Raw genomic sequence first — 16,060 nt, 5'->3', positions numbered from 1 at the left:
ACAAATCCTCAAACACCAAACTCCTCAAACCTGCCCAATCCTTTTTGTATGAAAAGGGTCAGGTCCCCAAAGCAGCAGTGGTTAATCTGTGGCCCTCCAGAGGTTGTTGGCCTCCAGCTCCCATCAGCCCTAGCCAGCATGGCCAATGGTTAGGGAGGATGGGAACTGGGAGTTCAACATCTAGAAGGCAGCAGGCTAGCCTCCCTCCCGCACCCCACTGTATAGGATCCTTTTGCAGCAAAACAGGTGAGAGAATGCAGAGTCCTCGTGGCTGGTTGTATTAGCGGAGTGCAAAATCAGCACCAGACAGCACACTTCTCCTCTCACTGTAGTCTTGAAGGTTTTTGAAAAGTATTTGTTTTCCCAGTAACAACACAAGCAAGCAAGATGATGCAACATTATGCCTTATGTGTGCTTACTGCCTTCTGCTGCTGGGGATATTTTGAAGAGGTGGAGAGCTTGTTTTTACCTATTTTTCTGCAAGGATAACAGGTCTCAGTTGAACCAGGTGAGTCTCAGTTGAACCAGGAATGTAGATCAGGTCCCGGCAGTCTGTAACTGACTAGATGATAGCTAATAAGCTCAGCCCAGTCAAGATGAAGGTACCGTTGATGATGGGCTTTAGAGATTGTCTTCAATCTGCTCTTGAGCAATGAACTCTCCCTAGAATCAAGTATGCTGTTTGCAGATGCTGTTAGATCCAGTGCTTCACTTATATTACCAAATAATATCCATGGCACAAATTGCCTCATGGACAGAAGTCTTGCTATGGGTATCTATGATCTAGTAAACATTTGAACTAGGTTGCTTCAGTATATTGGAACAGAGGGGAGGAGTGGACCTTAAAAGCTATTTAGAAACTTAGGTTGGTTCAAAACACAACAGCCAGGTTGCTAACCACCACTGGCTATTTTGAACAGAGCTTGCCAGTACTAAAAAATCTTGACAAATTCTAAGTTTGTTTCCACATTCAAAATGTTGGTATTAACTTTTAAAGCCCTACGCATCCATATAATCACCTAGCCCATATAAGCCCACCAGTTTGTCAAGATCTACATCAGAAGCCCTATTTCAGAGATGGGACCTTTTCAGTGATGGTACCTCAGTTGTAGATTGTTCTCCAGAGAGACACTTGGCTGGCAATGATTTTGCCTTCTGGCACTGTGTAAAGAGGTCTCTACCTTTCCATGGATAAATTTTACTTCTACCATTTGTGTTTTATTGCTTGTGTTTTGCCATTTTAAAATTATTGCATTGTCTTGTCAGCTTCCTTGGAAGCCATCAGATGAAATCAGCCTACCAACGATTAGCAAATCAAAAAACCACCAAAGATTCTATTTTTTCTGCCTCATGTTTAGGCAGCAGCAAAACTACAGACACCCCACTTTAATAATAAAGGAGAGCTATTTACAAAAGGGAGGGATTTTTTCAGTGGTCTAGTAGGCACTTGGCGAGGAGCGATGGAATAAATTCTTTTCCCTCAGACTTTGAGAAGCTGGGTTGTTTACGAAAAATGAAGGCAACATGGAGCAATCTACAACTTTGTTGGAAACCAGTATTTAGCTTATGGTAGCTGGAAGGAAGGAGGTGGGGAGAAGAGTGTGGTTCTAGCACTGGATATAAAGGCTTTCTGTGGAGGATTCTAGCTAAAGGCCCGGAAGGTTCCATGGGAACACAGTGAAACTATCTTTGCTTACTCTCCCTGAAGCCCCTTCCACATGTTGCCTTTGGTGGACGCCAAAATCCAGCGGCCTCCCCCCTCTGAGCCGTCAATTGGAGTAATAGTGTTGGCGCCTGCTCCAGTGCCCCAGAAGCTCTGTACCTGGTGCGACTCCCCTAGAACTGTCTCTGTTTGAGGAAGTTTTAAATCCTCAAAAATCAAGTTACCCGAGCCAACTTTTGAGGATTTCAAGCTTGCTCTAGACTAATAAAGGTCACTCAATAATATATAGGTCACACAAATTTCAGTTCCTACAGCTATACGTTTTCTTTAAGCCAGCTGGTTACAATTAAACAAAAAGCTAAAAGTAGAGTAGATTACCTCACCATCCAAAACAGGAGTTGGAAAACTTTTTCAGACTGAAACCCACATTCCCGTCAGCGTGGTTGGAGCCCATGGCAGTTGTGGGTGAAGCCAGAGGCAAAAGTAGGAAGAGCAACAATTGTAACCTTTGTGTATTAGGTTAGTTTTACACACGCCCTGCTCTATCCTCCATCCAGATAAGCAAGAGGATTTGTCAGAGTTCCAGGATAGATTCCAGCCAGGCAAACACTCAAAAGTAGGGCTGGTAGGAAGTGGGACCTAGACAGACAGGTGTGGCTAAGGAAGTGTAGCCTAGGGAGAGTCACAGGGGCCCGATAGGCAAGCTTGGTGGGTTGCATTCGATCCCTAAGCCTCCTCACCCCTGACCTTAAGCAAAATGCATCATTATCCGACTTTGGAGCTGGAAGAGAAGGCTGCTCTGTAATATGCAGCTAAGAGCACAAAATGCAGAGTAAGTTGCTTCCCATCAAAAATAAAGAACTGTATAATCACTGACAATTTCCTTTTGTAATCTAGGTGCACATGCTCTATTACTGCTAAGCATGTCATTTCCTCAGAGATTAACTGGCTTCTGCACATATCAGGGACTTCTTAGTGCAACTGAGTGCCAAGAGGCAACTAAGAAGGGCTGCAAGTTTTCCATATTTCTTTATGTACCCCCAGAAAATGAACAGTAGCATCATCTGCAGTTACATTGTACTAAACTGAAATTTCTGCTCATTACTTGTTTACTGTGCAGCTGCTCGGAAACACCCCCCCCCCTTCTGTGATGCATGAGAAGATATCAAAAGCAATCATCAAACCAAATGCATATTCTCTGCCAATTCTTGTCAGTGAACAAAACTGACTGCCCGTTCCATATTCTTTAATGAATTATTATGCAAAAGAAAAGAATGAAGAAAAGGCAGTTGCACTCACAGAGCTTTGCCTGCTAGCTGAACACAAACAGTTGGCGTTTTTGTGTTTTTTATTCCCTGCATTTCCTGTTGGAATTCAAATCGTGTGTACATACAGTTCCTAGGCAAGTCTCTCATCCAGGTGCTGACAATAACCAAAGCTCCTTGCCTACAGCATGGCAGCTGAATCATGTGCCTTCAGAAAATATTGTAATTTGAAACATTCACCCCTCACAAATTTGTAACTAGAGTTAAGCATATGCCCCATGTTCAGGCTGGGACGCTTTAATGAAGTAGATCTATAATGCTTTAACAGTGTTTCAACTACAGGGCGGAAATCTAAAATAGCTACAAACCCAAAACACCATTAATTGAACTAGGGCAGAATCCATTTACTATCATTCCAGTAGCTAAAAGCACTTCTGTCGATGCAAGCCCCCTTTAGATTGGATATCCCATTAAATCTTTTTTGCATTCTCAGCATGTGCTAAAGCATACTTGCAGACTAAAAGATCAAGAAAGGCAATACTCCCAGTGAAAGTGCTACTGGGAAAGATCCAAACTGAAAAATCAGATTGTAGCTTCCTCATTTGGGACCACTCCCTACCACTTTTCTCAAGTATCATCTAGATCTGAGGCACTGTACTTGCCTAGTGCTTGGTATGCTTTCCTAGTCACCGTACACATTTTTGTGTCTATAGGAGACACCTGAGCCTAATTAGAAACTGATTTTTAAAATGTACTTTATTTACATGGTTATCACAAAAAAGGGAACAACGCAGTGGGGAATATTACAATGTGTTAGTAATAGTTCGGCTACGCAGCTGCTGCACATATTCCTTTGCGTGATCTAAAGCAGTCTTTGGTTTCTCTGGAGGTGGAGGTGGGCCTTCGACTAATTTCACAAAGTAATGGCACTTGACTTTGTCCATAATGCCAAAAAAGCCTTTGCCATGGTAACGGATCCTTTTCAGGTAGTGCCCTTTTCCAGAGAAGGATTCAGCTAGAAGACATAAAATAGACGTTAAAAGAAAGGGAGAATGCAGGCCATAACATAAATTCTATTAAAAAAAAAAATCTGGCTCACTCAACGCCTTGACAGACCTGGATTTCTCTTTTTAATGTGCCACATCAAAAATTACAAAACAAACCACAGAAAAATGTACCGGTCCTGTTTATTTATCTGGGCCTACAATAAAGATATATGCAAATCCTTTACCTTCAGAATGCCCCAACCTCCATTTAGGCAGGCCACTAACTTTATTAAAGAAGTGTGGTAACAACATGGCATAGAAGAAATTAGTACACAAGAAAATATATATTTTTTAAAAATGGGTGAAAAAACAGGACCTGTGACAACCAGCAGCAAAAACATTAAACAAATTAATGAAAACTACTACTGTTACTCATTTTTCACCAAGTATTTCACTAAGTATTTCTTCTATAACTCTGAGTTTCATCTATCAAAGGTTTTTGTGAAGCCAAAACCCACCCCACCCATTTTAAGCCTTCCCCTAGGAAAGCATAATTCACTAAGCTGGTCAGTCACTTTGCCCTAGAACGTCCACTCGAGGCGTTATGAATCATGACGAAGTGACATTTTATTTCCCCCTTTGCTAGAAGCCATTTCTATACTGCTTTTTGTCATCATATGTTTAAAAGAGAAATGAGCTTCCTATGACAGCAGCATTATAAAGGTAAGTTAAAAGGGTCCATTTGATATGGAGAACTCAGAGGGCTATACCTAAATGCCAGATCTAAATGCACTTAATTTAGAACCTTTTTACCTCAATTAAAGGTTGAAAGATGACCAGTTGCTGGGAAGTGAAGTATGAACTGCTGGCTAACCTGCCACAGCAAAATGAATTACAAACCAACAGAAATGGGCTGATGATGAAAAATGGATTATTGTGTTTAAGACCTATATGGAATAATGCACTTTTCATGTATACAAATGCTAGGGCAAGTAATGTCAAACAACCACAGCTGCAAGACCTGAAGTTATACTTAATCCACATGCAGGTTGAATAACTTTTCAAAGGTCTCTCTACTTTTTATGCAGCTATCAGTAAAGTAAGCTGATTGTAAAATTGCTGCTATCCTCAACAGTGCTAGGAAATTAGAAGCCTATCTTTAATCTATTGGAAGATGTCATCAGGCAAGTCTACTCCTTGCTAGAATTTGAGAAATGAAATATATTTGCTCCAAGGAATCTGTACTCTACATAAAATGGCTAGTAGGCCAAGAATTCCCATTGAAGTTGAAAGTACTCCAGTATAGCTTGTGAAGTATTGTGTATATAGGTAATCAGTAGGCTTTACATGTTGTGTTGATTAAACCTTTCCCCTATCTAAGCACACAGATACTCAAAATCCACACAATGAATCTGACATCCTCATCTTAGACATATCCCACTGATTTTTATGTAATAGCTGTCATGACAGTTCAGTACTTAATAAACCAAGAAACTGCAGGACACTGAGAGACATACAAAACCCTCCATTTTGAAGCTGTCATCAAATTTTTGTGGGATTTTTCTTAGTGAGGGGGGCAGGAATAAAAAATCACAACATTTTCTGGTGCCCTTAATCACCTGGGATCAGTTAGGTTGTATTTAGTAAGCAAAACTGGGGGTAGGTGGGTATGCCATGTGTATTTTACTTGCTGTATAAATGGAAGTTTTTCCAATAAACAATAATATTTGAACCAAAATATTTGATTGGAATGGGAATCAATCAATCATCCTTAGCATGAATTACATTTTTTAAAACCCAACATTTAATTTGAATTTTTTTAAATGTGACCTTCCAGTAGAGAAATTTTCTCATGCCAAGGCTATTATTTATTATTATTATTATTACTCGGAGATGCCAAACTATGGAACACATTGGATACACAAAGCTCTGGTTGGGCCTTGTTGAGCAAAGTTAGATGGACACAGGAAATGCCGAGGGGGACGGACTTTCCTTACCTTATCAAGTTCACTTTCAGGACTCTGAGCTTTCACCACCCTCCAAACCTTATGTAACCCATCCCTAATTGTTCAGAATGGAATTGCCAAGCTTCCAGAGAGGCTTTTCTAGGGGCAAAGGTGGTTGCAGGGCAGAGAAAGGGATGGCCCTTTAGAATATGTCTTCTATAAAAATAAACTATTTACCAATGTGTAAGTTGGATCTAAATTCTACATTATGCTTCCTCACCGCCATTTCTTGGGCTTCCAGAAGGACCTATTGTAAAAAAGGAAAAATTACAAATTAAGATTATGTAAATTTTTAATCCTGGAGTTTTCATATGCACAGTAATACCTACTCACCTTTAAATTAAAAAAGGAAACAATGTATTTCTTCAACTTCCTTGCCTTAGGGTACTTTGCTTATTAGCTTCCCTACCTCATGGCAACATGTCCTGTGGCAGATTTTAACCCCAGCCAAACTAAAAACGTTCTTTTCCCACACAGAAGTAGGACTGCAAACAGTCTAGTTCCCCAAATCTCTCTACATTCTGTGCCACTGCATCCGGAGTCAGAGGCTTCCCTGCCACAGGTGCCAAACAATATAATTACACTTTTGCCAGCACAAAAGTGGAAATGCCATTTCAGGCATAAAAATCCTAACAGGAAAATTAGATATACCCACATCAACTAGCACAACACTGAGTGAGGATGAGAGACTTCTGCAAGATACTATGCAAGCTCTCAGCCACACACATCCATGTGTGTGTGCGTGTGTGTTGCATTTAACACAGTTCTCTAAGCAGTTCACCAACTTGTTCAAAAATACAGCATACAATCCAAGGCTTATAAAAAAATAAACCAGTTATAAACAATATGAACTAGCCCAGAAATATCATCTAAAAGATAGAAATATATGGATTTAATAGAGAACGGTAAATTAAATTCTGAAGAAACTTGTAACATACCTCTTTTATCACTTTTGCTCCTTTTTTGTCATTGAATTCCAACTGAGCTAGTGCCTGATCTATGGACATGCCTCGTATCTGAAATGAAAAGAAACACAGAGATGGGAGAAATTCTCAATACAGTATATAATTCATATATAGTAAAACAACCCACATTATAAGCATCAGTTTTAGTGTAGAAGAACTATGCAACACTGAGTTGCTTTACACAGTTTTATATAAGTGCTACGGTACAAAAAACTAAAACAAACAAAAACTCTGACAAAGAGCATTAAATCGATACTGAGAAGAAAAATTCCTAATCTCAAATGCACTGCAAAATAAATAAATAGAAAGCTTCTGATGAATAAGGCTTTCAAATCTATCGTGCACATATGGCTAAACGGTGGCGTGCCAAGTGCTGAAGGACTGCAACTCCTGTTATCCCTGACTGTTGGCCATGCTGGCTGGGGTTTTGCAGAAAGGAAAAGGCTATTTAAAACTACTTTCACCTGCAGCTGCTTGACACAGCAACCTATGCAATTGCTGTATGATCAGCCCCCACTATGCGGCTTGCCTTCACCTGGCATAAGCTATCACTAAGAATTTTTTTCACACATAAATAACAGTTTAGGGCATGGAGAAAGTTTCAAAAGGCTTCCTCATGGAAACTGTAACATGGGAAAGCCATAGTCAACAGATACAGGTGGCCTGACTTGACCTCTGCAAATGATCCTGCAATGCTTTTTGCTTTTCCAGAGGAAATTCAAGCAATTCTTCATTTTTCAGTATTTGCTACACTCCATGCATCCCACCAAAAAGTTTATATTATCTAAATCTCCCTAAATATTCCCCGCCCACCCCCAACCAGGACAAAATGGCAGAGCAGGATCTTCTTGCACAGTAGCGCAAAGCATCCTCTGCTTCTTTAAGTAAACTTACGTAACATTTTATCCAGGGATTTTACAAGGAAAGAGGGTTTTTTTAAAAAATCAAATGCAACCCCATGTAAAGAGGGCACGAAAATACAACCATCACAAGGAAAGAAATCTCATAATCCTAACAAGATTAAGCCTACAAAAATCAATCCTCTTACCAGTTTTGCCAGGTACCACATCTTGTCCTTACTGTATTTAATGTGTCTTCGACAGTGGTATATTTCCTATATAAAAGAGATGTTTATGTTCTGGGGACAACAATGTCTTTTGTTTTCTCCCCACCACCCCCAGTTCCTCTACTACTTTGAAAATAGAAAACATTTCCTCCTTCACCTGCCAAAAATTATGTCAGACAGACTTTACATGGCAACAGGCAAGAATGGAAGCAGCGAAAACTACCGTATTTTTCGCACCATAACACTCACTTTTTTCCTCCTAGAAAGTAAGGGGAAATGTCTGTGCGTGTTATGGAGCGAATGCCTACGGATGGCGGGGGGATCTGCTGCAGTCGTGAGCAGAGGATCCATGGTTCCCCTTCCTTTCCTCCCCGTGGCTCGCTTTGAAACAGCAAAGCAGGAGAAGAGCCACTGAGTTGGGAGGAGAGAGGGACAGAGAGAGGGACAGAGAGAGGGACAGTGTAAGCGGCTCCTGTCCGGTTGGCTCCTTTAAAGCAAGCAGGCTCTCTGTCCCTCTCTCCTCCCCACTCGCTAAATAGCAGCAAAGTTTTTCGCAAGCAGGCTCTCTGTCCCTCTCTCCTCCCCAATCGCTAAATAGCAGCAAAGTTTTTCGCAAGCAGGCTCTCTGTCCCTCTCTCCTCCCCACTTGCTAAATAGCAGCAAAGTTTTTCGCAAGCAGGCTCTCTGTCCCTCTCTCCTCCCCACTCACTAAATAACAGCAAAGTTTTTCGCAAGCAGGCTCTCTGTCCCTCTCTCCTCCCCACTCCTCCTATAAGAGCCTTCTCCTCTTATACCCCTCTTCTGCATTATTAACAGCATGCTTCTCCACCCACCCCACGCGTGTTCCTTGTCCCTTGAGTGCTTTTCCTTCCCTCCCCACTTAAAACGTGGTTACAAAGCACGGATCCACATGGATCCTCAGGATTTTTGCACTGGGTCACCCCAAATTCACCATCAGATCACATAGCATGTCCATGGCTACAGCTTGCACCAAAAAAATCACGCACCCACTGTTGCCTGGGGCTGCAGTGGTGCAAAAACGTGGTTACAAAGCACAGATCCACATGGATCCTCAGGATTTTTGCATTGAGCTACCCCAAACTCACCGTCAGATCACACGTCTGTGGCCACAGCATGAACCACAAAAATCATACATCCACTGTTTCGTTTAGAATATTTTTTTTCTTGTTTTCCTCCTCTAAAAACTATGTGCGTGTTATGGTCGGGTGCGTGTTATAGAGCGAAAAATACGGGAGTTCCAACTATGTTGTGTTATTTGTCTCTTACTACATAATAAATAATGCTTAGTATTTCACATGAGCAGCTTTATGGTCACCAACTATAGCCTGGCTGACTTGTTCCTACTTTTAAACAGTGCTGTGCAATGACTTGGTACAGATTAAAAAGGTATCAGAAATGGTGCATCATACTGCTGTCTCACCTACCCTACTTGGCAGCACCTCTCCAGGTTCTCAGGAATATATATTTTCTGAGCTTGCTAGAAAATACCTTTTTTTTTTAACTGGAGGTTGCCAGGAATTGAATTTGGGACCTTTTGCATGCAAAATATGCGCTCTACCTCTAAGCTATAGTCCCTTCTCAGATGGGCACACATCAGTACAGTGGTACCTTGATTTGCGAACAGCCTAGTTTACGACCATTTTGGATTATGACCAATTCAAACCCAGAAATGCGTGTCCCAGTTTGCAAAAAAAAAATTGGATTACGGCCCGGTTTTTTAGGATTACAAACAATTATTTTGGTTTACGAACAAATTTTTTTGGATTACGACCTGTTTTTTTGGGGGGGGGAGGCCCCATTGGCGAAAGCGCGCCTTGGGTTACAACCTGTTTTGGTTTACGAATGGACCTCCGGAACGGATTATGGTTGTAAACCAAGGTACCACTGTATACTGAAGCAGTGAAATTTAATACAGACTTACAGATAACATAGGGAACAGCTGACCAGCTGCTTGCTTTGTCTAGCTATGCACTGCCATGGGTCTTCCCTGACCCCACTATCTTCCAGTACTCTTCTCCCACCACAGTGCTGAATGGGTCTGCTTGTCTCTCCCTCTCCTACCTGCAAACACCTGTTGGTCTTTGCAACTGGCCATGGACGGAAAGGATCCATGCTCCACACACAGTTCACTCCGTGTTGAAATGAATTCATCCTTTCCATTCTCCAGGTGCAAAAATTAGCCAACGGGCCTTTGACACAGATTTTTCTAGCATTGCTCAACACAAAGCTGTTCAACTACCATACTAATCCTCAGCTGTGCCTCAGTCAGTCTTCATAGGTGAGATACATTTCATGAAATTAATGCACAGAACAGAGGGTTGGCATATGTCTGGAATTTCCCGGACACTGCCAGGATTCGGCCATCGGAAACAGTGTCCTGGCAGTAATTGCTGAAATGTCCAGGAAAATCCAGATGTATGGCAACCCATGCTCAAGAAGCTCAATAATTTCCGCCCCCCCCCCAAAAAAAAAGCTCAGCAATTTATTGTTCTATGGCAACCCTAACAAAATAGGTCAGTGCAGGTTAAGTTCTCAATATACAACTGATTAAAAAGCTGCTTATACTAATCCCTTCACAACTATTATTTTGCTAACACACGCAAGGTCCAGTACCAGCTACAGAATGGGAATGCATTTTTATATATATTTTTTAAAAGCTTTGTAAAAGAGAAGCAATTTTCACCCAGATACATTAATCATTTGAGAAGTGAAATTTCGTGTGCGCTTTGTTGCTCAAAAATATAGTGTGTATACTTCAAATCATATTGCTCGCAGAGCCGATAAATGCGCACAGAAGACAAAAATGAGGAACTTAAAAATAAATACTGTATTTGTCTGCAGTGAAACCATTTTTCATTTTAGCTGCGCTCAGCAGCAAGCCAAACCATCTGACAGTAAATTCATTATTTAAAGGTAAAGAAAAGCTGTAAAAAATGCAAGACCAAGATTACTATACCTGATGGGAAAACTTGAAAGAGTTTTCATACAAGTCTCCCAAGTGCCCCATATATCATGCTACCAGCTAGAGATTTCAAGCTTTTTTAAAAATAGCATCTCTTTCCTGCAGTGACCAGCCTTTTAATATTTAGTTTATCTAGTTCCGCACACAATGGAAGCTGACAAGGGTACCACTACGGCTACAGTTTTCTAAGTACAGCCCAAGGCAGGAGAAATAAGGATGCGATCACAGTGAAATTCAGGCCAGAATAAACCCATTAGCTGTACACAGCAGACAGAATGAGACTCAATTTCTACAGAATTAGGGATACATATGCCTTATCCTATGATGTCTATTCAAGATCTAGCATCTATTTTGTTTACCAGAGGGGGGAATAAAATAAATGATACTTTACTTAGTATGATGTGCTTGGCCATCTAGCCAAACACACATATCCTAGATACTAACAGCAAACTCAATTTCCTGAGACTGGATCCTTATGTAGCTAAAATGTTTCAACATGTTCAGGAAAACCACAAGGTCTGCAGAAGTGCAGTACATCTTTAGTGAAACAAAAAAGCACACACAAAATAACGGCCACTGAGCTTTTTATTAATATAAATTCTAAAGTACAAACAAACCAGAAAAACATAACCACAGTTACTAAGGAAAGTTACATCGTTTGTACTTTTGACCTTACTTTTTTTTAAAAAAAAAACCTTTAAAAAATCTTTTTAAAAAACCAGCCAGTGAGGACTGACATGCTAAATAGCATGAAAATGCTGACTGGCTATTACGGAGGACAAAATCAAAATTGGAGGGCTGGAATTAATAACAACAACAACAACAACAACAACACCCTGTCTTTTTCCCTGACAGAACTCAAAGAGGCTTGTGGATGAAAACTGAGTAAGGATCCTGAACAAATCATGTTTTATTTCAGTCATTAATTGTGCGAAAGAGCTGCTGGGACGTGATAAGTCTGGGAGTCACTGCTTCCTTTTTTGTGAATTAATTTTTATTGCTTTTCAAAAAATTTAACAAATTGTTGTTGTTTTTTAAATGGGGGTCATTGCTTCCAACATTTAAGCCTGTGTTTTTGATACAAATGCAGTGCTAGCCTTGTTCTCGGAAATTACAACCTTGCAAAAATAGACAAAATGAACCCCTGTTCACTGCTCTACAATTCTGTAATATATAGATGTTAAGTCTTACTGCAGGTCTTCGAGGTTCTCCTGGTTGCTGTGGAGGATAAACCATCCTATTCTTCTTTTCCCATCTTCCAATATCCCCAAGAGATGCACTTGTATGGATATTTGACAGAAGAGGAACACTGCAAGGTGCTAGTAACCTGCGAGACAAGAATTTGTCATTCCACCAAGATTATAATAATCACTTAAGAGGTTGATTGCTAGATGCTTTTCATCCCAACTTATCAGAATGTGCTCTTTCATTGTCTCTCCTAATCAATGAGCAACATACTCCAAAATGGCTCAATTGCCCTGCTGGTTTGAGGGGCAGTAGGCCTATTGCAAGGAACAGGGGCAAAGATAGCCCAATAGGCAGCATCCATAATGCTATCCTATTTATACATTATGGGCATATGCTCCTAATAATATATTCAATATCAATTACTAAATGAAGTGGTATTGATTCAGTTAGATACACTATATGGGAAAAGCTGAGCTTGAAGTAACTAACAGAAACCACAGACTAAATGTTTTAATTTGGGCATATGTCTCCCAGTACTTCTCTTATTATTCCAACTAAATGATTTAACTTCTGGACTGGGATTGGAGGCAGGAAAATAAGAAAGCTGGGTCTTTCTGGGGGGGAAAGGAAAGAATTTCAGTGATTAGCAGTTTTTATAATTCAGCTTTGCTTACTTCCTTGAAAAAGATTACACGCTGGTTAGTTGTGGGAGGGACACTAAAGCTGCCAGGCATGCATATGAAAGGTATTATGAGAAGGCAAATTTCCAATGCATATGGAGTTTACCTTATTTGGCACGTACAGGTGCCGTGTAGAATATATGCAAGTTATTTATAATTTTGTTCAGATAATGACACAGACCTAGAATTTGTTAATGATTCAAAGTGTGCATGGCATCTTCTTAAGACTAAGGCCCTTTAAGTTTCCCTCTGGAACACTGTAAGAACTTATTGATGCCCAAAAATGACTATGCAAGAATTCACGCCCAGTTGTTCTTTGCAGGGCTACATCAGTTCTTGCCACTTGCAGAAAGAGGGAAAGGTCCCTAGGCTGAATAAAATGCTCACATGGGGCCATAATCCAACACTGCTGCTCCACTAGTGTGGTAGAATTCCACTTGCACAATTGAACATTTCCCTCCTTCCCCTGCACACACACCCTTAAAATCTGCTCCAGAGGGTTGGAAGACCCCCCCAAAGCTGATTTTAAGGGTGCCCGGGGAGAGCAGCAAAAAGGGAAGTCCTGTTGTGTGAGCAGAACTCCCCACATCCAGTGTAGGATGCAATTCACAGGCTGTGAGATGCAGCCAGTAGTTCCATGTGATCCATTCGCATAGCTGTGACCCATAGAAAAAACTAAGGCTTCTGCAGTATCAATGGCATTTAAAACAAGCAAAACAAATCCACTCGTTTCTGAAGCACAGAAGCTTCTGGAATATTGTAAAATTCTTCAATTTCAGAAGCAAGGTGGCATATAGCATAGGAGAATTTCTGTCTGAGAAACACAACTTGGGCACTGGAAAATTTATTTTGTCTTCAGTTTCTGTCCACTGTCTCCATATCCAGCCACATTTCAACAGAAACAAATTCCCCATGTGCAAGAAACTGTTAGGTGATGGCACCCTCTAGTGCTCAAGACATCCCTATAGAGAGAACACAGGAAATACCTATTGCTATTCATGTTTACAGATACATATCTTTTAAATTATTTTCATAATTAAAAAGCATTTATCCACCTTGGGTCTCAGCTAGTACTATCAAATCATGTTAATGTCCATATATATATATATATATATATATATATATATATATATACACACACACACATATAATACATATCAAGTTTCCTGAAATGTTCAGTTTTTCCATCTGTAAAAATATGCACATGCACATTTGTATTTTGTGTCTTCACAATGGTATTCAAATACCAAGAGTCAGCCTGTAAAATTAAAAGCAGGCACAAGCTGTCTCCCAGCACAGCCCAAGTTTGTTAGATCCTATTGGTTGGACCAGTAGCAGAATTATTCCAGAAGAATTTCAACTCTATAATTAACTTCTCCAAAGGAAACAAATGGAAACTATTGCTTATTTTTGCGATTAGGATGCAAAATACTGGCTTTGGATTATACTCATTAAAGCCAGCTTAAATAAAGGTGTGATTCATTAACCATGCAGATAAGTGTAATCCCACTGAAATAAAATAAAATAAAAACTGCGCATGTGTTTTTATTCTTCCCAAATCTTTCCCCTATGATTCTTCATTAACGAAGATCAGAGCCCTACTGTTCCTCTGTAATACCCTACTGAATGAGAATGGCTTCTCATTGTGCGGTAGAAGTGTGCTCCCTCCTGGTCACCTAATGAAATGCTGGCCTCCACTTTTCTTTCCTAGTAACTCTGCAGCTGAGGGACAAGGAGTGAAGTTTCATAAACATTTTTGTACCCTATCAAAGGCTCCTGTGTTCAGTGATGATGATTGGGGGGGGGGGGCTTTCCAGAGTAATCACCTGCTGCATGTCAACTTGAAGAAAAACCTCTAATACATATCTTAACCACACGTGGGGAGACACAATCCTTTAGATATTCTGGTCCAAAATTGTGAAGGGATTTAAACTGAGCCCAGAAACTGATCAGCAAGCAGAGCAATTGACTTATAGTGCCTGGTCCTTTCTGGCAATTTGGCAGCTATACTGTGAACTAAATGAAATTGTTGGACTCTCTTCAAAGCAGTCCATTCTAGAGGTTACCAAGAAATGATGTCCAAGGCATGATAACCTGAGGGTGAAGACGTTCTACACATACCTTCATTCACTTAAATATTATCTGTACTCAAGCACAATCTGAGGGTGTTTCATTTCACCATCAGGTGGATACGCCTATTGATTGATTGCATTTATATACTGTCACTTCAAGGCTGCAAATTCCTCAGCCAGGCAGCCTAGTAGCTGCTGATGGAAGATGTTTTCTGTTCCTGCACTGATTTAAGAAAGCAGACACAGAGAGGTTGAATGGCCACCTGTCATGGATGATTTAGTTGATATACAGTGATACCTCTGGTTACGTACTTAATTTGTTCCAGAGGTCCATTCTTAACCTTAAACTGTTCTTAACCTGAGCCACCACTTTAACTAATGGGGCCTCCCACTGCCGCCGCCACGTGATTTCTGTTCTCATCCTGAAGCAAAGTTGTTAACCTGAGGTACTATTTCTGGGTTAGCGGAGTCTGTAACCTGAAGCGTCTGTAACCCGAGGTACCACTGTACCTGCATTGCTGGGGGTTGGACTAGTTGACCCTCAGGGTTCCTTCCATCTCTACAATTCTGATTCCATGATTCTAGAGGCAGGTTGGGCCTTGGAGGCACAAAGAGCCTAGCCCTTTCTTCTCCAGCTGACGGCAACAGCACTGCCTAAGCCACAATCCCTATACAAGGCTGTTAAGTACGGGAGTACTTTGGAAGATTTGTTTGTTAAGTCTCAGTGGTCACTGCTGCTGGTCATGCGCTCGAACTCCTGGATACTGACTACGACCAAAGTGCTGCATTGGGCGCCATAATTCTACACCACCAAATGCACAAAAAGTGCCCTTAAAAGAAGAAGATGACAGCTTTAAAGCCACAACAGCGACCGGCCCCAAACCCTTTCGCAGGGCAGACTCACCTCCCGGTCCGGACGGAGTTGAAGAAGCTCCACAGTCGGGCGGCCCCTGAAAACGAGAAACGAACCATTAAGGGGAGGAAGCTGGTGGTTTTGTTTTGTGGGGTGGTGGAGAAATGGTCAGCCCCCCTGGGCACATTCCACCGTCGTTTTCCTCTTCCTCCCTCCCCACCGCCAAACTCACCCCCGAGCATTGCGGGCGCCGCCATCTTCGCAGCCACAACCCGTCTGTCTATTTTACGACAGCAGAGAAGGGCGCTTCTCCAATCCCTCCCCTCCGGAATG

The 16,060-nt window shown here is 41.1% G+C and overlaps 1 protein-coding gene across 2 annotated transcripts; it reads right to left on the bottom strand.

Annotated features, from left to right (window-relative positions):
* Positions 1-3,666: 3,666 nt before the first annotated feature.
* Positions 3,667-15,996, bottom strand: MRPL22 (mitochondrial ribosomal protein L22). 2 transcript variants are annotated; one of them, XM_053377102.1, is made up of 7 exons: positions 15,779-15,802; positions 14,924-15,097; positions 12,126-12,261; positions 7,934-7,999; positions 6,859-6,936; positions 6,098-6,167; positions 3,667-3,943 (listed from the first exon to the last, which is right to left on the bottom strand). In XM_053377102.1, the coding sequence occupies exons 3-7, from the start codon at positions 12,168-12,170 to the stop codon at positions 3,732-3,734; spliced, it is 471 nt and encodes a 156-aa protein (XP_053233077.1). In that variant the 5' UTR covers positions 12,171-12,261; positions 14,924-15,097; positions 15,779-15,802; the 3' UTR covers positions 3,667-3,731. The 2 variants fall into 2 exon arrangements, with proteins under 2 accessions (XP_053233077.1, XP_053233078.1); XM_053377103.1 differs by lacking the exons at positions 12,126-12,261; positions 14,924-15,097 and adding an exon at positions 15,960-15,996 and having other exon boundaries at positions 15,779-15,824.
* Positions 15,997-16,060: the final 64 nt, after the last annotated feature.

The sequence above is a fragment of the Podarcis raffonei genome, chromosome 2, assembly GCF_027172205.1.
Source record: "Podarcis raffonei isolate rPodRaf1 chromosome 2, rPodRaf1.pri, whole genome shotgun sequence".
Lineage (NCBI taxonomy): Eukaryota > Metazoa > Chordata > Lepidosauria > Squamata > Lacertidae > Podarcis > Podarcis raffonei.
The sequence above is the reverse complement of the archived record's forward strand: the minus strand, read 5'-3'. Positions and strand labels throughout refer to the sequence as shown.